Source organism: Diuraphis noxia, unplaced genomic scaffold (genome assembly GCF_037042655.1).
Source record: "Diuraphis noxia isolate RWA-SAM2 unplaced genomic scaffold, SU_Dnox_SAM2 contig0001, whole genome shotgun sequence".
NCBI classification, from domain to species: Eukaryota; Metazoa; Arthropoda; class Insecta; order Hemiptera; family Aphididae; genus Diuraphis; species Diuraphis noxia.
The window spans coordinates 102,209,891-102,236,361 of NW_028301711.1; the positions used below are offsets into that span (position 1 = coordinate 102,209,891).

The window sequence follows — 26,471 nt, forward strand, 5'->3', positions numbered from 1 at the left end:
TGGACCTAGTATAGCCACGGAACCTGCTGCAAATACCATAAAAGACAGGACAAAAAAATACTCATTAACGAATTTTTAAAAATTCTATAGTTTTTAAATTATTTATCATGAGCTGTAGACCACGGTGCCTTTAGAAAGTGCTCGTATTGCACAGTTTGTGAACCGCTTCAAACCAAGAACATATTATATTGAATGTTTTATTTTTATTTAACCATACTGACGCGGTAAGCATCGAGCAAGTGCTTAATAATAGCAATACTTAAGTACTAAAGTATATTACATCATAATATTAGGTACCAGCAACATATATATTTTATTATAATGTTGATAGCTGTCTAAAGTAATACAACATGGACATAATTCTTCATCATTATTTTCATTTGTGGAATATTCTTCTTTTAAATCATTTCATAAAAAGAAGATAGCATCATTGTCATTCGCTTAGAAGCCTAATCATGTATCACTATAAGAAACTAATCAGTTAAAAAATAATATTTTACTTTCAACTAAATTATATAATTTTTTTTTATTTAATTAATTATAAAATGTTTCAGCACATATTATTGTGCTATTACAACAATTTTTTTTACATATAATTTGTAATTTATGAATTTTGAAATTAATAACATAAGATTATTTGTACTAGTATAATATACAAATACAAATAAAAATAGAAATAGAAATAGAAATAATGTTATGAGATCTTGTATATTATATTAATAGTAATCTTCATTTTCTGATGACGAGTCTTCACTATGAATTAGTAGAGACCGCAGACGTCTGTTGTGGGTTTTTTCCCTAGGTTGTTATGTCGACCACTGTCCAAGTTTTTTAGTTTGGCGTGGAAGTTTTTAAACTGGGTTTTGATCCATGTGTTTATCGGGGGTGTTCCCGTGTCATTATGGATCTGATGATTTCTCATGAACCATGGTGCATTGAGTCATATCCTTAGGAATTTATTTTGTAAAATTTGGATTTTATTTATTGTAGTGGTGGAGGCAGCGGCCCATACAGGACAGGCATAGGATATGATAGGCATTGATCTGATTATTGCGGTGTAAATAAGGATAGAAGATTTCATTTGAAGGGTTGATTTATGACGTGACTTCCCACGTCGCCGCAACCCAATTCACCGACACAGTATTTCACCGGGTATTTATTTACATTTTCCCAATTTGCCGACTTATTAAAAAATAAAAGTAAATACAAATTTGTCATGTATAAATCGTTATTAATACATGAAGTCAGTAGATATATTATATAAAATGAAAGTAGGTTAGGTCGGTTAGGATATTATATTATTATATACAAAATAAAAGTAAATAAAAATAAAAACAATTGAAAATTATTGTATTATTATATGATATTTTTTTATATCGACATACTCTATTAAAGAGATTTTTTTCTGATTTCAATCTATTATTATATTCTGTCCACTCGATGAATAAAATTATCAACAACTAGTAAATCTCGATCTTTTTCATATTTTATTTTTAATTCAACTTTTAATCAGCATTTTTCAATAGTTATACTAAAGTTTACTATAAAATCGGCTGGAATGAACTAAATTCTCCAATCTATACTACATATGGATTTTATGTTTTTATCAGTGGAAAAACATTTAAACGTTGAACTTATATCGATAACATACCAAAATATTATCGCTATCTTATTCGTTTTCGATAAAATCATTATCGAACTGTCGTCGAACCGAGATATCGGCAAATTATACTGTCAGCGAAAAAAGAATATTTTAAAATATTTTAAAACTGGTATATATGTCGGTAAACTGCGTTGTCGGCGAATTGGGATTCGGCAAAGTGGGTATGGACCGATTTATGATTGATTAAGGAGTACAAGATTCTCATCCTGACATATTCCTGTGTGAGTTTTTACTCTTTTGTTTATTTGGATATTTCATATGTTAGTTTTTCATCAAGAAAAACACTAAGATATTTGACTGAATCATCCTTTCTATTCCATTGAATAATCTGATTGTTTATATTAATGTTACTTAGATCGTTGTATCTTTTCAAGGTTATATTATAGCCACCATTTTAGTTTGGTATAGGCTCAGCTTTCATTTTTTGAACCAAGAGGTGATTTCATTTAAAGAAGATTGTAGTTTTTCGATTGATAAGTCTAATGCACAATCTTTTGTGAGGATTGTCGTATCGTCCGCAAATATTGCCAGTTGAGAATTAGTGGGATTGGGGATGTCATGACAGTAAATATTGGAGAGCGCTGGTCCCAATACTGATCCTTGTGGGACTCCAGATTTGATATTGTGTTGTGAGCATAATTCGGTGTCTATTCTCACTTGGGATGTTATATCAGTTATGAAAGATGTAATATTTTTAACAGGTAAATAGGGAGATCGGGTGCTTTCAGTTTTATTTGAAGCCAATGGTGCCAGACCTTATCAAAAGCCTGTGTTAAATCAAGAAAAGCTGCTGTCGTGTATTGTTTGTTTTCAAAGCCTTGTACGACTATTTCAGATGTACGTTGGATCTGGTGGAATGTGTTGGCATGTGAAGTGTTGTGTTTTGAATCCGTATTGGTGTTTTGGGATCATGTGTAAATAGGGTTTTATCCTATTCAGTAGAATCCTTTCATATAGTTTAGATAGGGTCGATAATAGGCTGATTCCACCGAAATATAAACCACAATCATAATAATAAAAGTATGAGTTGAATTGACAAAATTCTTGTTAACATAAGCCAATTGTTAAATTTGTTAAGATAAGCCAACAAGAATTATTTATCAAACGAACAACTATATTGTTGAAACTATTTAGGTTCATGAATTAGTTAAATTAACAAAAATATTGTTACTCCAACAACTTTTTACTGTTAAATTTGAACTGCGATTTTTATCATAACGATAAATCATATTATTGTAATGACAACATAACTTTATCATTTTACAAATATAAAGTTCAATCTGCATAATAAATATTTTATCAGGTTAATAAAGTCTTTATCATTATGATATTGTACTTACTAGGTATGGTATACCAAAAATATTGTTACTTAATAATATAATAATATAATTTATGTACCAATTCAAGTATCAAGTTAGCTAGACATCTTGTGATAGAAATTTAAAACATTGTAGTATTCCCAAATTAGTTAAATAATTTATTTAAAAAACTAATTATAACTCACGATAAACTTCATTTCCATTATTCTAGGATTATGTAAGGATTCAAATAAAATTGACCATGACATATAATTTCACCAAACAATACAATACACATTATTTATGTGACATAAATAATTGTAGTATAATGTAGGTTGAAGTAGGGAGTCTCTTTTAAATTAATAAAATATAACCACAAATTGTATACTATAAATGTTACTTTATTGTTCAACACATTTGGTTATCCATACTGTTTAAATCATATAAAATTTGAACTAAAGAATGAAATGATTTATCAAATTTTGTAGTTAGTGAGTAAAAATACTTTTGTATAAAGAGCCATACTTTCACATGGATATTCCAAGTTAAACAGATGAAATAATTTAAAACAAACATCTACAGCAGATAGTATAGTGAATAATTTATATTTAATACAATAAAAAAAAACAATTATTTCTTTAGGATTAGTAGGGGTACCTACAATAATAATAAATGGCTGAATCGTATTTTTTTCATTCTGGCGCATAACAATATGTTCTTCAATTTCAGCTACCGAATTTTTGAATGCCATGAAGCTGAGATCTTTTATTGAGTATTTTATTTAACACCTCTTCCCATTCTGATCTTTAGTAATTTTCTTTGCAGTAGGTACTAGTATAGCATGTAATAAATACAATAAAACTGTATTTTTACCATCTGAAAAGTAAAAATTATAAATATTTTCAAGAGGTAGTTTTACCCTTCCCTCTCCGTGCAAAATATACAACAGTAGGTAGAAAAAAATGTACAAAAAATTGTAATTATTCAATATTCAATACCAAATAAAAATGATAAAAGAAAATATGATTATGATATTATTGAAATCATAACCAAAATAAGTACATTTCTATAATATTGAGGATATAAATCCAAACAACAGTTTTAATCTTCCAATAAAATGTTTATCTAATATAATAGTTGTCCTATGTAAGCATAATACTGAAGGATTTATCATTATCAGTATTGTTCTGGAATATTATTGATTTTATGATTATTTATTTATTATTATCATGAATGAAAAATGGATATTTTTAATATTAGCCATTATGTATATTATAACGCATTGTTTATTTTAATGTTAAAATAACTTTTTAACTTTTACAGGGGGGGGAGGCAAAACGACACTACATTATATCATAATACATTAATACAAATTAGGTTAAAAATAAAAAAATATATATTAAAAACAATATTCTTTTGGGTGTATCATTGATTTTCCAGAAGCTATTTTAGTGATATTAATGGGTGGTCCACTGAATTCATTAATATGAAATATTGAACACTCATTAACAATGCATTTATTTCCATCAACTTCAAAGGACTCAAGATGTGAATGGTGACAGACTATTTTAATTTGTTTAGCTATGTACACTTTATCACTTGAACAATTCAATACTAATATTTCAAAAATTTCAAATAAGCATAAATCTTCAATGTACTTGGTTAAATAGTAACCTCTTTTATATATTGTGCCCATATATTCTATTTGACTATAACACTTGAAATCTGCTATTGAAATAAAAAGCATGTCCCAAATAGGTTGTACATAAACACTACAAATATTGTGTTTTAAATTAACTACTATCTTTTCAGTATTTAAATGTAATAAGTAGTGTGCAAATTTAAATTGAAACTTTTTAGCCAGTGTTAATGTTATATTCTTTCTTGAAGATGTTGATCGACCATACATTTTTAGTTCCTTATGTTTATCTTCGAATCTAAAGCACCAGTAATGCCTAGGTGGACCAGAATGTTCGATTACAGTAGGATAATGAATCAAATTATGATGCTTGGGCTTCAGTTTGTCATTAAAAAGAGTACCTAACATATAAATAATTATGTTGTGTTATTAATTGTTTGAGATTTATAATGGTACTATTAGTAAATTCATATGACAATAAGCAATCAACGATTTTGAGAAGCGTTAAATAAAAATTCCATAGTTCATCACCTTCAGGAACCAAATCTCCAATCATAAGAGAAAAAAAGTGAATGAATGTCATCATTTCCCTAGCAGACATTTTTAAATGTAATTTACTTAAATTTAAATCTGTTATTTCAGGTGAAATGTTACCAACTTCAATTGGACCATAGTTGAAATTTTTTTTACGATTATTTAAAGTTGTCAAGGAAAATATTTTAATAGTATTCAGTGTTCACATAATATTTTATAATGTGGCACATCTCGTAATGACATACACCTTCAAAAATATCGTGGATAACATCTACAAAAATTTTTTTTTAGTCTGTGACCCATGTACAATGGGGTAGTCGTTATCTATTGTTTTGTTAACCTTGACGCTCACATACGGACGCGGCTGTATAGATACCGTAAAACCACGTTTTCTGTTTTTTTCTTTTTCTTTTTTTTATTCTCCTTGGATTTCTTGTGACACTCTCATCAGCGTAACTCGGAATGGCAACATGTGTTCGCAATCCGCCAGTCAGCTTGCTCCGTAACATAATGTCCCGCCATTGTACCATTGCTATACCTATTTATGTAATCTCTGTACACGTATCTTTAGTCTTTACTTATTTAATTTTTTTCATAGTCTTTTTTTCTTTAGTTTATTCGGAGCATAATAACTTTTTATCCTCACCGTTTCAACAAAATCGGTAATCTATCTACTCTCCAACTGCGTGAACTCAGAAGAACGACCAAGTTGTCTATTTTTTTATAGACCGGTTTTCAAGTAAGTATAGCTTGTGCGGCCATTATTGAATACCACGCTTGTCGCTAGCGTGCAAATACCATGCGTGCCGTAAAAATTTCAATTAAGCTAATGGCTTTCTTGTAGAAATTTATTTACACTGTTTCCGTGAAACGTATTTCCGTTTGCTTGTTTAAAAAATCACATTACTATTATTATATTATAATCGATATTAATGCAGTGGCATATCTGGCACCATATAATTAGTATTGAAAATCGGGGGTGTAGTTTTTGTTTTATTTGTTAATATAGTAGGTATATTATTTAAGGGAGTGTACTATACCAATAGTTATTTCATCAACTCATTGGACGAGCTTCAGATATATAATTGTATTCGTGTCTAAAAGTTAGGTTAAGTTAGGACTGTAATATCCAAGTTATCAGAAATACCTAATAATTATCCTTGATATAGGACATACCTTTTACAATAATTTTTTTTGGTATAATTTAGGTTGGAATGAATTTTAGCTGAAGTTCCTATTAAGCGAAAATTAAATCTGCAAGTGATTTGCATAGGTATAACATTTGTATATTTAAAAAAAGGTTTTTTTCAGATGGTAAACCACATAACAAAATGTTGTACACCACATGGCAGGTTTCCATTGATTTCCATGTATTTTCTATGATCTCCCATGATTTCCATAGAATTCCAAAGAATCCTACTAAATATTTTTAAAAGGTATTTTGAAAAATAATAACCTAGAAGCTATTTTCTAATCTACATTAAAATACTGTGTGACTAAGTTTTTATTTTAAAAGAATTCTGTAAAAACATTATAAGAATATTTTGACCTTTTAATTCAATACATTATGTACTTCTTATCTAAACATCAAAGTATCTATGCATTTAAAAAAATTTTTTTTCTTATCCACCTACGTTGGTTGCCTTTTATTTTCTGATACTTATGCAAAAGTGTAAGATATTATTGAACATTTGTATGATATTTTAAGCTAAAATAAAATAATTTAATTTAAATAAAACAAAGTTTGATTATACACTAAGATTATACTTAAGTTTATACACTTAAAATAAATGTTAAAAACAATTGAGGTATAAAATAAATATTGAATTACTTATGAAGATAATATAAAGAAATAACTGTTGTACAATTAATTATATTGATATGATAAAATATATAATATTAAATAACTAACCCATTTTGTATTTTGAAAAATATAATCCTTCAAATTTTAGTAAAAATGTACTTCTTTCACTGTTTTCAGTAAACTTTGGTTTATGTAATATTTTCTCTTTATAATTTTTTATTTGGTATCAGCTTCATGATTTTAACATCAACATCTGTTGGAAAAATATTTAACCCCCCCCCCCCTCTACACATTCAACAGAAAATTAAAAATATTGTTTTCCTTTAAATTTGACTTATATAAAATCTCCAACGGGAACTGAAAGCTTAAAATTTTCATCTAAAATGTTATCATTGACTAAAAATTCAAGAGTTATCGTAGAAGATATCATTTTAGTAAAATTAATAGCTTGTGACATTTTTTGCAATTTGTTCTTAGTATAGTTTTTAGTTGAGTTTTTTTATTTTTTAGTTTTAATGGTTTTTTCTCATAAATATGAACTAAATATTAGTAAAGTAAAAAATTATGTGGTATATAGGTAGCAGTGTTTGGTACGTTCACTAAAAAAATGAATTCGTTAAAATTCACAAAAGAACTTGTTCATGTTAATATTTTTTTCAAACGTGTTAGTTCACATTCTTTGAAAAAATGAATGCAATCATTAGGTCCATTTAATTTTTTGTTTATGAATAGTATACCAGCAGTTTATTTATAAACCCATACTCATATATGACCTAACATAAAAATAAAAACACAATTTAGACTTTAGAGCATATACATTTTCTAAAGTATCTAGATTATATACATATATTTATCAAATAGTAAATAAATTGAGTTTCATAAAAATTGTTCAAATTCATTAAAAATATGAAGAAAAAAAAGAGTTTCTATCCAAACACTGATGATAGGAAGTATAATTATTAAAGATTGATGTTGGATTCAATGTAATATTGCGACTCTTGAAATGGTAAAAATAAATGAATATTCTCAAAATTTTTGATTTACTTAACTGAAATTATTTCATAATTCACAGACTAGTAGATATTATTAATAGAAAACAGTTGAAAACATTAATCACAGCTAATAAAAATTTTAAGTTAAAGTGAGTTTTTAGAATAATATTAAATTATCATGAACCAAAAAGTATTTTGCTCCCAGCTATGTATTGCTGAAATAAAATTGTGTTTATCTAAAATATAAATATATATGTACAATATGTACATTACAATAATATACATTATTTTGAGTATATATTTAAACATTTTTAAAAATATTTCTGATAATTTTCAATGATTTCCTATATTGGTTTACACCTATGTTTATTTCAATTATTTTCTAATAATTATACAGTAATATCTTTTAAAATAATTTAAAAATCTGTCAAACCAAAATTACAAAACAGTATTTGTTTTCTCTCCCTAATTATTTTTACAAGTACTAATGAATGATTAGTTTTGACCCACCAAAGTACTACCTAGATCCAATTTTTCGCCAGAAACCTTCTTTGAAGTTAATAATCTGAGAATTTTTCTTCTTCAAAGTCATAAAAAAAAATGAATAAAAATACACAACTTAAATAAAACAAATTTATTAATTATTTTCAAGTAATGTTTATTGATATTTGTAATATAAAATTATTTTACTATTATACTATACCTACTTAAACATTAAAAACAATATGCTGTAGCCATTATAGGCTATGGCTTATTTTATTACAGTTCACATAAACTTGTTATTTTGGTTTTAAGTTATTTTTAGTGCAGACTCAGCTGCTATATTCTGTAGCCTATCCAATTTTTGTACTGTTTAGTTTATCACTAAATTCTAATACTTTTCCTAAAGCCTGAAAAACTAGTTAAGCTACACCTTCATAAAAGCCAATACTGTTCAGTTATTCGTACTGAAGACCTGGCTAAAGTTTATTTAAAAATTAATCTAACCAGGATTCTTAATTTTTTTAATAATGTACTAGTCTACTTAATGACTTACATTGCTTTAGAATTTTGTTTTATGCATAGATGTGATCTGGTCTAGAATTTAGATCAGTTGTTTGGACCCCAAATTAATCTAGGTCTCATAGATCAAATTCAAAGTACAATATTTCCTATTGCACATAATATGTATTTAACAGGCTTACGGTTTCTGAATTTGAGCATCAAAAAATATGATGTCAATAAAATCTAGACTGCAATCTTATTGATATATTTTTTGTGTATTCGCTTTTAAATGGTTCCTATGACAGACCTAGTAAATTAAAAAAAAATATTTTTTTTATTTATCACAGGCCAATACCCATAACTTTTTTAAATATTTAGTTTTAGGCACGGTTATAGATAATATGGTTGCACAACGAAGTATAATAAAGTGACTCTCCGAGTTTCCTTGTTATTACAATGACAAGTAGAACCGAGAACTGGCGCTCCAAATGTTAGAATATTGAATCACAAATTTGAATAATTATAATTGATAATATACTACCTTTCATCATATATTCATATCACTAATTTAGAAATTTACGTTATAAAAAGTATTAAGAACACAGAATGACAGATACTGTTACACATTTATATTTTGTTTATAATTTTAGTTTAGTTAAATTAGTTAAATATTTTTAGTTTTATTTTGTTTTTTATTCATTTGATTTTTAATATATATATACTGTCTCATTCTAATTATGACAAATGTGCTACATATATCTGTAAGTATATCAGTTTGATGCATGTTACATTCAAATGTCAAAGTATTAATTGTGCTTAAAAAATATGACAATGTTTCATTAAACACATCTATAGAGTCTGCATGTTTCACAAAACTTAACTCTAAACTCCTCAGAATAAGAAATAAATTTTGATTAGGATGTGTTAAATATCCCTTTGACTTTAAATTAACAAGTTCTGCTTCAGGAGATGAATTACTACTTAAATTTTTTAAACCAGTTATGCATAATTCACATTTAGTTCTTTTTATGAGTTTTCTAGCTATATATCTAAAAATTATAAAATAAAATATTATGCAATCTTAATATCCACTAAGCATTATAATCATTACTTAAGATTAAATTAGATTTAATACCCTGATAAATAGTAAACTGTACAGTTAAAACTAGGAGATTCCAAAAGTAATGAATGACATAGTTCTGTTGTAATAATATCTTCTAAATCATCAATATTATTTTCAATAATTTGGTCAATTTTATCTTTTAACTGTTGTATTTTATTTTATCTAATAGATGAATTTAAAGGGTCATTAATAATTTCTTTAAAATTTTTTACAGAGATAGCCGGTACATTTTCAAGGATAAAAAAAATTTTGTTTATAACTTTGGTTAGGAATATTGTAAAATTAAGAACATACCTGAATTAACAGAAAAGTTTCCAGCTTTTGGAGGTTTAATCAGAGAATTAATCGAAAGCATTCTAGAATTGTAAAATTGTGGGTGTTGTCGAGTGGTCATTTGGACCAGATATTTGTCTTATAATACCAAAAAACTTCTGTACAAAGTTCATATAGCGGGTGATTCTTTTATCATTGAACACTCATTATTTCAAAAATTACCAATGTTTTTGAAAAGATTTTTTACATAGTATCAAGTTGTCAAGTTTTTTACTTTTTTGAATGACAACATAGAGTTTTAATTTCATATTCCAAAGCAGAATATTTTTCTAAGTATTTTGATTCAAAAAAATCGAATTTAGGACTTAAGAGTTATAAGTATTTAAAGTTTAGTTTGGCAGAGTGGAGTGGTACGGGGTTACCCCTCAAAATTTTTGTCCACTACTCCGCTTGTCTAAAATTTAATTACTCATAAACTACTCGTCCTAAATTCGATTTTTATGAATCAAAATAATTAGAAAAATATTCTGCTTTGGAATATGAAAATAAAACTCAATGTTGTCATTCAAAAAAGTAAAAAAAATTTTTAAAAAAGGATAAAAAATATTTAAAAATATAATTTTTTAATAAAAACGTTGGTTTTTCAACAACTTGAAACTATATAAAATTATAAAATAATATTTTCAAAAACATTAATAATTTTTGAAATAATGAGTGTTCAATGATAAAAGAATCACCCGGTATAATAAATATAAATAATCAAATTAATATTTAATTAATAATAATACAATTTAAATTTAATATAATTTAATAGATATTTATAAAAGGTACCTAATAATTCTAAACAATCTTGATTTATTTTTGCTGTTAGAACATAATTAAAACCATAATTGTTTAATAAAACATTAACCAAGTCAATAGTTGATTGTAATGTAATTTTTAGGCCTTCCGCTGTCTGTTTGGTTAAAAAATCAGTATCACTAATAAGGTTATTTTTCAAATTACATTCCCATTCTTTTATCCATTGTTAACTTTCTTTTAAATTCTATAAATATAAAGCTTATTAATACTATTATAATAATGTTACAATATGTTGAAACACAAAACCAACACTAGTGATATACATTAAAATTAATACAACAAACATAAAAAACATTTAGGTACACTATACTTTTTTAGGTATAGATCCATTTAGATATACTATGAAAATTTTCATACAGTTTTTATAATTTGTTAATATTTTAATATTAAGAGGACGCCACACCCGCATGTGTTGTCTTCGTCATTTAAGTGCGTAACATGACAAATTTTATGCTCAGCAGTTCCAATTTAGCTCTGTTAGTTTACAACTTATAGTAAATTGACTTCTTATAAGAATTAAAGGTAACATTATTATCTAGGTTTTCACAGAGGCTTTTTATTATATTTCAATTTTGAAGCAACTTATGAGTATTTTTAAAACTGTGAATTGCTTGTATATCTTAAAATACTCATAACTTGCTTCAAAATTGAAATATAATAAAAAGCCTCTGTGAAAACCTAGATAATAATATTACCTTTAATTCTTATAAGAAGTCAATTTACTCTAAGTTGTAAACTAATGGAGCTAAATTGGAACTGCTGAGCATAAAATTTGCCATGTTACGCACTTGAAAGACAAAGACAACACATGCGGGTGTGGGGCGTCCTCTTAATATTATAACAGAATACATAAATAAGAAAATATTTCACAAAAAAACAAACATGCAGTTAACAATGCATTCAAACAACAACACAAATACACATAGAAAACCACTATGTCTATGGAATTTTTTTTAATTCCTTCAGCAAGGAATTTTCTGTTCAATGCATCAAACATACTATTCATTATTACAGTAAATTTGATAGTTTCTTCACAATTTTCAAATCCTAAATAATTTTTATTTTTGTAGAACTGAATTCCTGCAGCCATAGAAGCATTGAATAACTAAAATTAACCATAAATCATTTTAAATTATTTCATCCTAAAAAAAATTAAGTCATCATAAAAATTACTATTTAGTAGGTATTCTTTCACACAATTTCACATAAACATATTATTATTGCTATAATTACTTTCATTAAACAATATTTATTATGTAGGTACTATAATAGTAGGTATAAATTTAAGTACTTTCTTTACAGATAATAAGTCTAAATTAAAAGAACATCCTAAACTTAGTTTAGTGTTAAATTATTTATTTAATATTTATGATTTAACAATAAGAAAAAAAACCATTTTTTTCCTAAAAATAAAAAATTGACAATGCAATAATTTCCATGTGTATTTGTATTATTCAATTCATTCAAGAATCAATTTTACTATTAAATAAACTAATTAATTTTCAAATTCTCAGGACAAATGTATTAACTAATTTATTATTTATTAATTTAACAATTAAGACAATTCCATATCAATATTAATAGATCTATGTATTGTTTTATAGAAACTGCTGTTAAACCATAACACAAGCAATAATGTCTTCAAAGAAACAAACTCGACACGGTGAAGGAACTAGTGGTATTGGAAAATCAGCTAGAAAAGGAGAAAAATCAAATCATTTATTGTCCAATAATGAATGCTGCTGTAACGCCAATGCCAAACTTGACGCTTCTAAAAGAGAACTGTTATCAAAACAATGTAAACCATCAGTATCATTTTGGTTTATGGTTAAACTTTTTGTTGCTCGTGCAAACAGAGAAGATTTATTGTGGTTAGACAATATGATAAATGATTATGAAAATAATGTTGACGGCCAAATGGATGATAGACCACCTAACTTTGACGAAAATAATACAGACAAAATTTTGGCAAAACAATTGTTGAAAAATAAATTAAGTATGAGCCACAGAGAGATAGAAACATCAGTTTCAAGTCAGGCTTTTCAACCTGTAATGAGATTTGTGTTTTACAATGAGGATGGGAAACAATTAATTATTTCAAGAGAAACACTTAAATCAAATCTGACTAATAATCATGTCAAGCCCATAACTGAGCCTTCATGTATGGCTAAAAAAATCAGCTATGAATTCATTGCAAGGTTAATTTATTGGGATGATTCATTAAGTCATTTAAGAGGAATATCCCCAAAACAAATTAATGACTATCTACATAAATGCAGTGAAGAGGGGTGTCTTGAAAAGATTAATATTAAAATCCAAAACATGGATAAAAAGATTTTAAGCTATAAAAAACGGGGCAATTATTCTGTAAAAAGGGAAGAAAAAACTGCATCAATGTACAGAGAATTGAAGGATATCCGTTTAATATTAGAAAAATACAATAAATATGTTTCAGAAAGACGGCATCCATACTTCATGTTCCACTAACATTGAAAATTATCAATATTGAATCTTAAATTTATGCACTAAGATTTAATGTAGTATTAGTTCAAAATATGTATTATCGGGTTCTTCTTTTAATAAGATATTGTAAGTTATTTATTAAGAATCTGTTTTTTTTGTAATCGTATGTTATGAATTTATTATTGTATATAAATTATTTAAAATAATGTCACCTAAAAATGTATGTCTTTTATATTTTTATAAATTCTATTCTTATTATATAACAGTAAAATAACTAATAAAAATGTTATACATAGGTTAATATAATTAAAATCTACTTAATGTGTTTAAAATATTTTTATACATAAACATATCAATTATTGCATTTAGATTTAGATGGATACTTAAAATAAACTTAATAAAATAAAAATATTCTACTTATTTTTTTTTAAATATTCTCACAACCTTATACCAACAATTTTGTCAACAAAATCTACAGTAATTCTCAATTATCAAGAAAAGTCTATCTGTATCAAAATATTATAATTGTAATAATTAGCTTATGTTTAAAAAAAGATGAACCAGTCACAATTAAGTACTGTTCTGCTGTAAAATTTTGGAGTACCTATGTCATTGTAATGGATGTGTTATATTTGAATTCAAAGATAAATTATTGATTATGAAATACCATTCTGAGTGGAGTTATTGTGTCATTTTATAGCATACTTGAAAAAATATACCTAATCAGATTTATTAATAAAAATTGAAAATATTTTATGGCTACCTATATTTAAATGGTGTGAACTTTATTTTTTGATAGAAGTAGAAAACCTTTTTGGGAATTTTCTATTGAAATTTCTTATGTTAGCTTTAAAAAAAAAAACTTTTATAGATTTCACATTATATGTATAAAGAATAGAAAATTTATATAGGAATTTAAATTTTTGTGACTCAGGTTACTATAGCATATGAGTTAAACTAAAAATAAATGAAATCAATTTTTTTCCTAAATTAGCAATTACTTTTTTTTTTAAATTTAAATTTTTTTTTGCTACGCTTTGAAAATTACAGTTGATTTTCCTTTTAAAAGTACCTACTACATTCATATTTCTAACAGAAAAATGTCAATATCCAAAATCAAAGCATTTTATTACCGGATTCACCGAAAATGTTGATTAGACAGAAAAGAAACATTGTAAATACAATACATCATCGCTACACACAAAATCTAAAAAAAATGGTTAAAATTGTATAGCTAAAAACTCTTAGACAGTTCTAATTTTTTTTTTCATGTACCTAGTTGTATTTAAAATTACCTTTCAATGTCTATTGTCTGCTTTATTTATCGGTGGAAACATACAACAATGGCATGTGTGAGTAGGTAATTAATATTTTCTACATAATATGTTATAACTGATAACACATTACGCACAGTTTCACGAGGTCTTGATCAATTTGTGCTCCGTAAGTATGTATGAAATTAATGATTAGCTTTATAATTTTTATAATTGTTTTATAATTTTACACAAAATATCAAAACCAAAATTAGTTGTTTATGGTGGGAAGAAGACAAGATGAAGATTAAACCGTTTGAATATAAATAAAATAACATATATTAGAAAATAGGACGACACACAATACACATACATTTAGTACTCTACTGCTAAGTGCGTAAATAACATAGGTACCAAATTGACGAACGGCAGATCATATTTAGATCTTCGTTTGCTTAAAAATAAAGAGTGAATCTAATTTATTATAAAACTTTATGGTAAGAACATAAAACATTGTGAGTGTGTGTGTGTGGTTTTCTTTTTTACGATAAGTCAGTTTTTAAGTGAGTTATGAGCATTTGTAATTTACAAAATATTAAACACCTAATGTTCTTAGAGTTATTACTATCAAGTTTTATGATAAGTCGACTCATTCTAATTTTTAAATTACCTAACGAAACTAAACGTTATCTGCTGATCGTATAATTGGCCAAGTTACGCGCTGACAAGACGGAGACAACAAATGCTCGCATAACGTAATTTATAATTGTTGTTTTCAGCTCGAATTCTATTAAATAACGAATAATAATATCGGCATGTAATATTTTGTTTTGCGGAATAATATTAATCCTACCTCCACCATATAACATAAATCATAATTGTTAACATTATGTTCATTGCCTCCACGTTATCTACGTAGATAATAACTAACAATAATTTTAAACTATGTTATTAAAATCAATGAATGATATAAAATATAATGCGCAAATTTTCTCTTCAAATATTGTGATTGTTTTTTTTTTCAAAATAGTAAGTAACCTTTTGAATGTCTCCAGAAAATCGACTCAATTGTTGTTAACAGTTCTACCCCTATCGTCCGAAATCGTGTCATTTATCACTTAAGTACATTGACGAAATGTAATAGTTGTATTCTTTTACACCCATGTTAATTTTGTAGGCTGAAGACTTCAGATCGTGTAAACGCAATTTGACGTGTAACGGATCAGTGTGGTGATAAATGATTATTTCAATATAATCATGAATTTGTAAGTACTAATCTCAATTATTGTCACCTTGCTCAAACATACAGATTCTGTTTTAACAATGGTTTATTGCAGTTCGCAACCATTCAACAAAACAATGATATTCTTTTATACTTTTAACCTTAAGAGGGTATATTTTGTTGTCTCAGTCTTACAAACACGTAACATAGCAAATGTACGCTCAGCAGTTCACATTTTACTCCGTTAACTTTACAATTACAGTGAATAGACCTTTTATGAAACTTGATGTTAAGAACATTATCTGTTTTTTTGGAAATATTTTCACAATAATTCAATTTTTTAATTGAGTTATGCGCATATAATAAATTGTAAATTAAAAATGCTCATGAGTCACTTAAAAACTGATCTATTGTAAGAATACTTCCAACAAAAACACAGATGATGTACTTGCCATCAAGTTTTTGTATTTCTATTCACTCTAATTGTTAAGCTAACGGAGTAAAACGTGAACTACTGAGCGTAAATTTGCTATGTTACCCATTTTTAAGACTGAAACAACAAATACAGGTGTTGCGTCTTCTTAAACACATCCCATTAATTATTGTAAAAGTTGACTCAATTTTTTAATATTAAATTAATTTTCTGAAAACAGATGAGCTTTGAGCAGATAAACAGATCATATTAATTTGTCAAGAAATATGTATAACTTAAAATACTCAATTGGAGGTAAAACAAGTCTCTTCCTACAGAAATATATTTGCCAGGCAAGTTATGATTATATTATTTACTACAGAAGACCTTGATCATCCAAACATTATTTCGTTTCAGTTTATGTATCCATATGTCAATGTACAAAATATCACGGTCACAGTTAATTAGCACATACATTATTATAAGTACATGAAATTTAATGATATTCTTATATTTATAATAAATAATAACATAATATGTACCTAATGTGCAATTTTAAGTATAATAAGTCTGTAATAGGTATACAATAATAGTTCTATACTCATTGTACAAATAATAATATTTTTTTAGGTTTCAATTCTCAGACCTTGGTGTGGTCCCAATTAGTTTGGATAATCGAGGTTCTACTGTATATGGTCTTCTATAGAGGATGTGAAACATGCTCACCAGTGCCTATATTACAGCTTGTGACAGTTAAACAGCATCCATATTAATTTCCCCCACCACCAGCTTACTGTTTGTATGCTCACCATGTAATGAAGCTCTAGCTCTGAGTAGGTACAAGTCGGCCTCTGTCTGAGTATGTTTCTTAACTCAAATAGAATATAATTTTGGCAGTAATTATGTGTTTGATTAATTTATGATTACTTTACAGAATTTAATTTCAAGTGATTTGAGAATATTGTCAGCAAACATAAATAAAAATATACTCACAAAACGATATAAATTTAGTATTGCAAAAACTGTAGACATTAAAGAAATTGTGAATGAACATAAATACGAGTCTGGATTATACAGTAAGCAGTATACTATTATAGTCATTGATTTCATGGCTTATAATAATAAACAGACGCTGACGAAAAATAAGGCTGACGTGGTTTAGGGGTGCGATGGTAGCAAATTGCGTTCAGTGATGTATTATTATAATAAGCTAATGCAATAAAAACATTTAAATCAAAAATCAAACAAATTACTAGTAAGATTTAATAGTAAGATTTACTACAAGTTTATTCATAATTCATTAAATTCATTTTAAACTTGTCAAAAATATTCATGAACTATATAATATAATACAATAAAAATTACAAAGAAAATTGGTCTGTTTTGAATAGTACATTAAATATGAACAAACTAATTGATATATTATATGCAAAGTTCTTAAAGCATATTGAAAACTCTAGCTACGAAATTAAGTTTAATTCTAAAAATAAATTCATTAAAGAATGGATGACAAAGGGACTGTTAATTTCGGCTCGTCGTAAAAATTATATTTCTAAACTGGTTAAAAAACATCCTAATAATGTTAACTTACGTGCTTATTTCATTAAATATCGTAATAATTTTACTTCAATTCTAAGAGCAAGGAAAATACTTTTTTACAAATCAAAATTTTCTAGTGTAATCACTAATCCTAAACTAACTTGGAAATTAATAAACAATTTAACAGGAAACAATAATAACTCAAACAATGATATATTCAAAAATAATAGTCAAACAGTTAACCCACAAAAAGATCCAGCAAATATAGCAAATATTTTTAATTCTTTCTTCATAAGCGTTGGTAAAGACCTAGCTGTAAAAAACCATAAACAAGTTGTTTCGATAAATGGCGTTCATAGCGCTGAGTGTGAAATCGATTACGGTGTACCGCAAGGCAGTGTTTTAGGACCCCTTTTATTCATTTTGTATATAAATAACATCTGTAACCTACTTATTGACGGTCAAGTTATAACCTATGCTGATGATACCTGTCTACTTTTTTCCGGAAACGTTGGGATGACGTTCATCAAAAAACAACTGTTGGAATAAATACTGTTTTTAAAGAACTAAATAATAATAAGTTGACTTTGAATATAAGTAAAAGTGTTTTCATTGCTTTCTCAATTTATAATACGTACATACCATTCGATGATATTATTATTCACTCTTGTAAAAATCGAGATTTAAATTTTAAATTATGTAACTGCCAAAAATAAGTAGGGTTAAGACAGTTAAATATTTAGGTCTTGTTTTAAACTGGAATTTACGGTGGAAATAAAAAAAAAAAATAATAATTACATATTTATGTTGTTTTGTTGATAATTACACACAATCTGGTGTGATCTACTCACATCTACAGAAATGTGGAACAACACAATCAGCATTCAGTGTGGGAAATACTAGATGTTCCATCTATTAGTATAAGATCCTTGATTATAATATGTCTTTAAATTGTCTCATTGTCATAATGAGTAGTGTATTTTAATATACAGATTAATATTTTTTATTTTCTTAGACAATTCAAATGTTAATTTATACACCTCCCGTACTCACACATGTGACCAACTGAGAAGTGAAGATTGTGGAAAATCAGTTATTCTTTGTGGTTGGTTAGAGTATGTACGATTAAATCGTTTTATAGTTCTAAGAGATGGCTATGGTTCAACGCAACTCATTACTCCTGAAAACGCAAGTATTGTTATTTTTTTTTCTCAATTGTATCTGTAATTTTATCAACCTATTAATTACTATATTTTAAATTAGGCACCGAATTAAATGATTTTATTAAAAAAATTCCTCTGGAATCAGTTTTGATGTGTTATGGTAAAGTAAAATTAAGGCCTGTTGAGGAAATAAACAAAGTGAGGTTTATTTGTATATTTATATATACATATGTAAATATTTACATATAACTTGTATATAATTTTTTATTTGTGTATTTATGTTAACTATAGAATCAAGCAACAGGAATGATAGAAGTAATCATTGATCAATTACTGCTACTTAATGCTGTTGACACCAAATTACCATTTCAATTACGAAAGTTTAATAAGGTAATCTTATTTATGCATAACATAGCAATATTTATGTATGGCAGTTCCAATATTATGTTGTTAACTTAATATTTTAGTGAATTTGTATCAATTAATTTAATGAAACTTTAAATAAAACCCAAGGTATATATTCTCTTGTTGGCTTTTTAGGATATTTTAATTTTTAAATTATAGTCAGTCCTTCTTGAGAGCGCAACTTTGTCATACATCCAATTGGCAAGGTGGTCTCATTTATTCCACCATGTGGATGATGTCGCCAACAGTCATACATAAACTAAGATCTATGAAGTGTTGTGGTTGCCACTTAGTTGCTCTCTTCTCAAACTGGACTGTATAATTATGACTGTTAAGACTATGGAAAATATTTCAAATTCAAAATGGTTGTAACTCAATTACTATTAAAATATTGCCAAAAACTAACAAGATAATACACACACATCATTCCTTTACATTTTATAATAGATTAAATGCACTCTGATATAAAGCTTATCACACAAATTAAAATTGCTGAACACAAATTGCCATGTTGTCCATATGTTAGACAAGAAGTAGTGACTACATGCTGGTGTGACAGCCTCTTTATATTAGTTTTTATTGAAAATGTAATATTGATTATAGGCAAATGAATCGTTAAGATTAAAATATCGTTATGTGGATTTGCGATATCCTGAAATGCAATATAATTTGCGCCTAAGATCAAAGTTGTTGATGAAAATGAGAGAATTTTTGATTAATCACCGTTCGTTTGTTGAAGTTGAAACTCCTACATTATTCAAAAAGACGCATGGTGTAATTATTATTCAAATAATTAATTTATATTTATTTTAATTAGTCTATTGTTATTTATAGGGCGCACAAGAATTCATTGTACCAACTCATGAAAAAGGAAAATGTTATTCATTAGTTCAAAGCCCTCAGCAATTAAAACAAATGTTGATGGTTGGTTCCATAGATAGATATTTTCAAGTAGCAAAATGCTACAGAGATGAAGGTGCTAAATCTGACAGACAACCAGAATTCACTCAAGTAAACTTAAGTCAATAAATAAATAATATATAGTGTGTAGTATAATATATAACTTATAGGTATAAAGTAAGACAGAAGACTTTAATCGATTGTATATTTGTTTTGCGTAGTCATAAAAACAAATGGCCTGCTAGAAACACATTTGTTTCATTTTATGAATAAGCTAAATCTGTAATTTTATATTGCATTATTTTGTATGTTTAGGTATTGTTTGCCTTTTGAAACACATTTTGTTCACCTTATTTACCAGTATAATTAATTTTTATGCTTTTTGAAGTGTATACTCATATTTTTTAGAAGGCAATTTATCCACAGTTGCTTTAAAATTTAAATGACTTTTACCAAAAGAAAAATAGTTTTTATACCATTAGACTTTAAAATCCTCCACATTTTATCGCTGTAGCTGCGGGTCTATTTGAGTATATACTCTTACAAACTTGAGGATTGTCTGTTTCTTTAATAATTATACAATGTTATCATTTTAAATACTATTATTTGATGTTTAATTTAAAAAATATTTAATTTTGCTTATTAATTAAGCCGCTAGAACATAGTTTTAGTTTATATTTTAGGGCTTCCTCAGTCCTAATTATACATTTTTAGTATTGACAAATTTTTTCAGTTGGATATTGAAATGTCATTTACTAACCAAGATTCTGTGATGTTACTCATTGAAGAGTTGTTATCGTTTATTTGGCCATCAGAATTGGGTAAAATTAAAACACCATTTCATCGATTGTCTTATGAGGAAGCAATGCTCACATATGGTAGTGATAAACCAGATATCGGATGTAGTACAAAAGTAATACTTCAATAAAACTAACTTTTTATTTCATTTTTTTCTTTAAAATATTCAGCTATCTAGTATCTTCCAATAAGTATGGATTAACTATCCAAAAATCTTAGATACATGCTTTTCTACAATCGTATAACATTAAAAAATTTTTCACTCTTATATTTAATTATAAAAAACTTTTGATTTTCAAATGACAACCTATAATAATAATTGTATAAATTAATAAATCTATTTTTTAAAAGATTTTTCCCACAAAATTTTTAATTTTCGTTAATCCATTGGCGAGTTATAGCTGCTCAAAGTTGGGTAGAGTTTAGGTGTTATATAATATACATAGGTACTACATAATCAGGACTGTCGTGTTGGAACTGGGATTTTTATTTGTAAAGACCAGTAGCTATAATAGTGATAAATTTGATATTGTTGAATCCTCGATTAATAATCATTGTACTTTGTGTCTATTATGCCATAGGATTGAGCGATATCGAATTTATGACCTTTAGCTTCTGGTCTTTATAATAATTTGATAACTATTATTATAACCAGTGCCACAATTACCTTCAGTGTAAACTACACGACACCCTACTAAATGGGTATTATAAAATACACTTGGCGACTCGCATTAGCTTACTGTACAGTTTACTTGGTGAATTGATTTGAAAAGTGTTTTACCCCGAAGCATATACAAATCCTAAATGCTGGGGCATCTACTTATTGTATATATGACATTTACACATAAACACTAACCAAAATCTCCCATCTTAGAGCAGCAATATCTCATCAATGGATGCAATGAAAATTTGTAAAAAGAAAAAAATAGCCTTATTAGTGTATACATTTTTTAGTATAGGTTCCCATTTGAAAATCAAAAGTTGATAGTTGTTTACCTAATAAAATATATAAGGGTGAAAATATTAAAACTTTACAAACATGTACAAAATTATGAGACTAAAATTTAAAAAAAAAAAACATAGTATTTGGAAAAATGTCAATACTTTTTGAAATAATGTGTGTTCAACGATAAAAGAATCATTCTGTATATTAGTAATAATCAGAAAAACAACCTTTCAAACACAACATTTTTCCAATACATGATATTTTGGAATCTGAACTTTTTAGCACATGACTGTTAAATAAGCGCTTATCATAATAATAATTTAAGTAAATTATGCGGTTACAATATAAATATTAAATTATACTACATGAAATAAATAATTATTAAGATAAAGATATTATTAATGATTTTATAGATTAAGAAAATCACTAATTTTATAAGATTTAACTATGATTTAAATGATAGAGTCTTCAGTTTAAAGTATACTATAAAATTATTTTACAAATATTTTGGATAAAAGTTGATTTTAATCTACTTTATTACTCTTAGTAATTTGTTATTAATTTATTGTGTCCGATATTATTAAGATACCACAGCAACACTGTATTATATATTGAAAAGTATTCCAATACTAAGTTGAGCTCTTAATTTTCATGCAAATTAACCAATCTATATTGCATTACTTTATTAGTGACGTTCATAATGTTTATTTATGCATACAATAACTTGCAATTTTTATATCTATAAAAATATTTTGTGTTTTATAAAATAAAAAAAGTAATTTGTGGTTATAATTATAATTATCATATATATATATATATATGCTCATAAATATTTTTAAATTAAATGTATATTTAATTATTATTAACAGATTTCAAACTGGACAAAGTACATACCAAATGCACCAAATGAAGTTTTTGCACTTGTTTTAAAAAATTCTGAAGACAAACTGTCAAAGAAACAGATAAATGATTTAAAAACATTAATATCTACTAATTACCCAGATGTTAAATTCAGTCTTTTAAATATAAGATTATTAAAAACTTTCAAAGAAAACCTTCAAAAAATAATTAATGGTATTGACGTTGAAGCTGTGCTGACCGCTGATAATATATCTGAACATGATTTAGTAGCTATTGCTAGTGGTTCAAAATATAAAGCTGTAAGTTATTACTTTGAAACTACTTTGTTGAATTTTTAACCTATTTTCATGTTTAATTTAAAATTACAGCTATCAGCACTGGGTAAAATTAACGAGCATTTCAAAATAGATATAGATAATTCAAGTGATGCTCGTTGGCGTTTTGTTTGGATAGTTGATTTCCCATTATTTGAAATTGAATCTAATCAAATTCAATCAGTTCATCACCCATTCACACAACCACAAACAAAAATTACTTCTGATAACTTATTAGAGGTAAAATAATTTTTCTTATAACTTTTGAATTTTTTTTTATTTTTATACCAGTAATATTTTAAATTATTTTCATAGGTCAAAGGATTCCATTATGATTTGGTATTGAATGGAAGTGAGGTAGGAGGAGGTTCAATTCGTATACATGATGCCGATCTGCAAACTAAAGTTATTGGTTCCATTTTAAATATACCTATTGAGACTATGTCTCATTTAGTCGAAGCGTTGAAGTCTGGTTGTCCTCCACATGGTGGAATAGCTTTAGGTAAAAATATTCAAAGCAAACCGCTTTTAATTAGTAAATAAATTGTATTTTATAAAAATGTTTTAATTTTTTTCAGGTGTTGATAGATTACTATCAATTTTGTGTAACACAAATAGCATTCGTGATGTTATTGCTTTTCCTAAGACTTTTGAAGGAAAAGACTTGTTGTCTGGAGCTCCGACTGAAATCACTTCCGAAGATAGGAAAAGATATCATTTAAAAATTGACAATGTAGAAAAAACATAATATTAATAATAAACATAAGTATATTGATTGACTGATTGAAATTCTGATTGACTGATTCTTTAGAATTGATTATTTTGCTCACATTTATGTAACTGACATTATTCACCATGTATCACACACATCTACATTTACGCTCTCATAGTGTTTGAAATCAGTTATAACATTTTCTTGAACAGTCAGTTGTTCGATGCATCCTCGAAAATTGCTTTTAAATAACTCTTGTCTATCATTTAAAAATAATTTCTCTTCTGGAACTCCTCCTATAAAAATATTTTTTGTAAGAAAATATGAACAATATTTCTACATTTATTTATTACCTAGATAAATTATATTATCATTTAAATTGAATGAATCTATATTGTGGTGATATGGATCTGATATCCAATTGTCTAACTCTAATGTTATATCTGATTTTGTGACATTCAACCTCACCGTATGCCATTCACTATTGGTTATGTTCAACTTCGGTGCTGTCAGTTTATTGGGTCTTTTATAATTTCGCGCCCATGTCACTGTCAATGATCCATTAATTATTCCTAAACCCATGTACCACTCTTCCTTCAAATAAAAAAAATTAACCTGTTGAATAGGTTTTGCTATAAGTGTTTCATATATCATATCTGCAAATAATAGATATATTTGTAATAACTTTAAAAAAAAACCATAGTTTCAAGTGAAATAGTAATATCCAAATAGTATACAATTGTATAGGCTGTATAGCCCAATAACATTCACTTCATCTGTATTTGTTATTACTAGGGATCAGATTTTTAGGCAAATGCATTATTTTTTATATATAAGAGCCCGGTGCTCTAGACACAGCGTAATAAAAAACTACTATACTGAATCATTGTAGGGGAATACTTCAAATAATACTCTAAATAATTCAGCAAATGAATTAAAAGTATTATTTTATTCAGCAATTAATATGCATCTATTATAAATTATTAGATATACTATTTATTTTTCTTCTAAAAAACATTTGCTTAATAGACAAAGCATTAGTTTTAAACAAAATTTGTTTTGTTATTATTTTAACAAGCTTGTATAACACATATTATTTTAACTAAATAACACATGGCTGATAAAAATTTAGCCCCATCCTAAGAAAAACTGAAATGACTCCCCTGCACATAGCCCCATAGGTATTGGAAAATAGGGAGAGTAAAAAAAGTATCTATGAGTTCATAAAAATAATAATCTGGCCCTAATTACATGAAATACCAACTACCTTTTGGAGGAGATGCAGTATCCTTGGTATGTATAATATTTTCCATATCTTTGAATCACTTCCATTTTACAGGCCCTCTTCCAGTTTGTTTGGACTGATCATGCAGTTTAGTGTAATTCGTTTTCATTCTTCTAAACTTCTCATCACAAATTTTTCCATCAACACAAATTCCTTTTTTATGCATGTCTGCAGCAATCTGTTTCCAAACAATATTTTTTTTCCTTGACCTCCTTTTTTAAATTTATGGTCATAAGCCATTCTTAAATTTAAAAGCAGACTTATTGATTTATCATTCCAGGGTGAACCTATATATAATATAGTATTTAGTTAACAGATACTACATTATGTGTTTTATTATTTGTCCTACTTACTTTCTTTAATAGAACTATTTGGGTTGTCAATGTCAGTATAACTATTTAAGTTGTCAAAGCCAATAGGTTCATCACCAAAAACGGAAACATCAGTATCTTTTTCAACTATGTACTCTATAATTATGAGAAAAAATTAATCAAATATTGTATTAAAATGTATTATAACGTTGCTAGCGATGGGTTGTGCAGTGTTTGCCTTGTCCTCATTGTTTGTCTCTAGGGGATCCAAAATGTATAAAATATTGTCATGCAGTAATTAGGTACTGACTGGCTTTTGTACATGAGTAATTAATTAATATTTGTACCAAACAATTATATTTATATATATAAGCATATGAATTTCCAAATTTATTATAACTATTATTAAAATATTGTATATTTTTATCATATTATATTATTGACTTTTGAGATTAGGTTCATGATATTAATATGTACCTAATAGGCAATAGCTTAAAATATTTGTATGTCATTGTGTAAAGTAAAATGTATAATATACATTAATATACAATAATGTATAATAATGTATAATATACAATTTACATATAATTTTATATACCTACCTATGATAGTAACAATTCAGAGTGGAGACGGTCAGTCATATCAATCAGATATTTTTATTAGGGGAGTTGTTTAGTATGGCCTTTATAAAAAATTGTCAGGGTGGTCAATGGTGT

At 26.7% G+C, this 26,471-nt stretch overlaps 3 protein-coding genes across 6 annotated transcripts; 2 read left to right on the forward strand and 1 right to left on the reverse strand.

Moving 5' to 3' along the window:
* Positions 1-5,735: 5,735 nt before the first annotated feature.
* Positions 5,736-13,837, forward strand: LOC149062935 (uncharacterized). The gene is made up of 2 exons (XM_089215056.1): positions 5,736-5,873; positions 12,776-13,837. Exon 2 carries the CDS (start codon positions 12,807-12,809, stop codon positions 13,656-13,658), a length of 852 nt encoding a protein of 283 aa, XP_089071182.1. The 5' UTR covers positions 5,736-5,873; positions 12,776-12,806; the 3' UTR covers positions 13,659-13,837.
* Positions 13,838-15,791: 1,954 nt separating this feature from the next.
* On the forward strand, positions 15,792-24,236 carry LOC107166304 (aspartate--tRNA ligase, mitochondrial-like). Of its 4 annotated transcripts, none has more exons than XM_089215059.1 (14): positions 15,792-15,916; positions 16,065-16,152; positions 16,763-16,874; positions 17,456-17,597; positions 19,076-19,252; positions 19,324-19,421; positions 19,515-19,613; positions 20,232-20,402; positions 20,463-20,639; positions 21,262-21,441; positions 23,142-23,432; positions 23,502-23,687; positions 23,763-23,949; positions 24,026-24,236. In XM_089215059.1, exons 3-14 carry the CDS (start codon positions 16,809-16,811, stop codon positions 24,193-24,195), a joined length of 1,944 nt encoding a protein of 647 aa, XP_089071185.1. In that variant the 5' UTR covers positions 15,792-15,916; positions 16,065-16,152; positions 16,763-16,808; the 3' UTR covers positions 24,196-24,236. The 4 variants fall into 4 exon arrangements, with proteins under 4 accessions (XP_089071185.1, XP_089071183.1, XP_089071184.1 ...); XM_089215057.1 differs by having other exon boundaries at positions 15,834-16,009; XM_089215058.1 differs by having other exon boundaries at positions 15,838-15,991.
* On the reverse strand, positions 23,974-25,472 carry LOC149062936 (uncharacterized). The gene is made up of 3 exons (XM_089215450.1): positions 25,427-25,472; positions 24,513-24,815; positions 23,974-24,455 (listed from the first exon to the last, which is right to left on the reverse strand). Exons 1-3 carry the CDS (start codon positions 25,470-25,472, stop codon positions 24,298-24,300), a joined length of 507 nt encoding a protein of 168 aa, XP_089071576.1. The 3' UTR covers positions 23,974-24,297.
* Between the last annotated feature and the right edge of the window lie 999 nt (positions 25,473-26,471).

Excerpts from the sequence above, each read along its gene's own strand:
- LOC149062935 (XM_089215056.1), top strand. The coding sequence starts at position 12,807 with ATGTCTTCAAAGAAACAAACTCGACACGGTGAAGGAACTAGTGGTATT.
- LOC107166304 (XM_089215059.1), top strand. The coding sequence starts at position 16,809 with ATGTATAACTTAAAATACTCAATTGGAGGTAAAACAAGTCTCTTCCTA. Across the intron at positions 16,875-17,455 it reads TACAGAAATATATTTGCCAG|AATTTAATTTCAAGTGATTT; the intron begins GCAAGTTATGAT and ends ATTACTTTACAG. Across the intron at positions 19,614-20,231 it reads AATTACGAAAGTTTAATAAG|GCAAATGAATCGTTAAGATT; the intron begins GTAATCTTATTT and ends TATTGATTATAG.
- LOC149062936 (XM_089215450.1), bottom strand. The coding sequence starts at position 25,472 with ATGGAAAATATTATACATACCAAGGATACTGCATCTCCTCCAAAAG. Across the intron at positions 24,816-25,426 it reads TACTGCATCTCCTCCAAAAG|ATATGATATATGAAACACTT; the intron begins GTAGTTGGTATT and ends TATTATTTGCAG. Across the intron at positions 24,456-24,512 it reads TGATAATATAATTTATCTAG|GAGGAGTTCCAGAAGAGAAA; the intron begins GTAATAAATAAA and ends ATATTTTTATAG.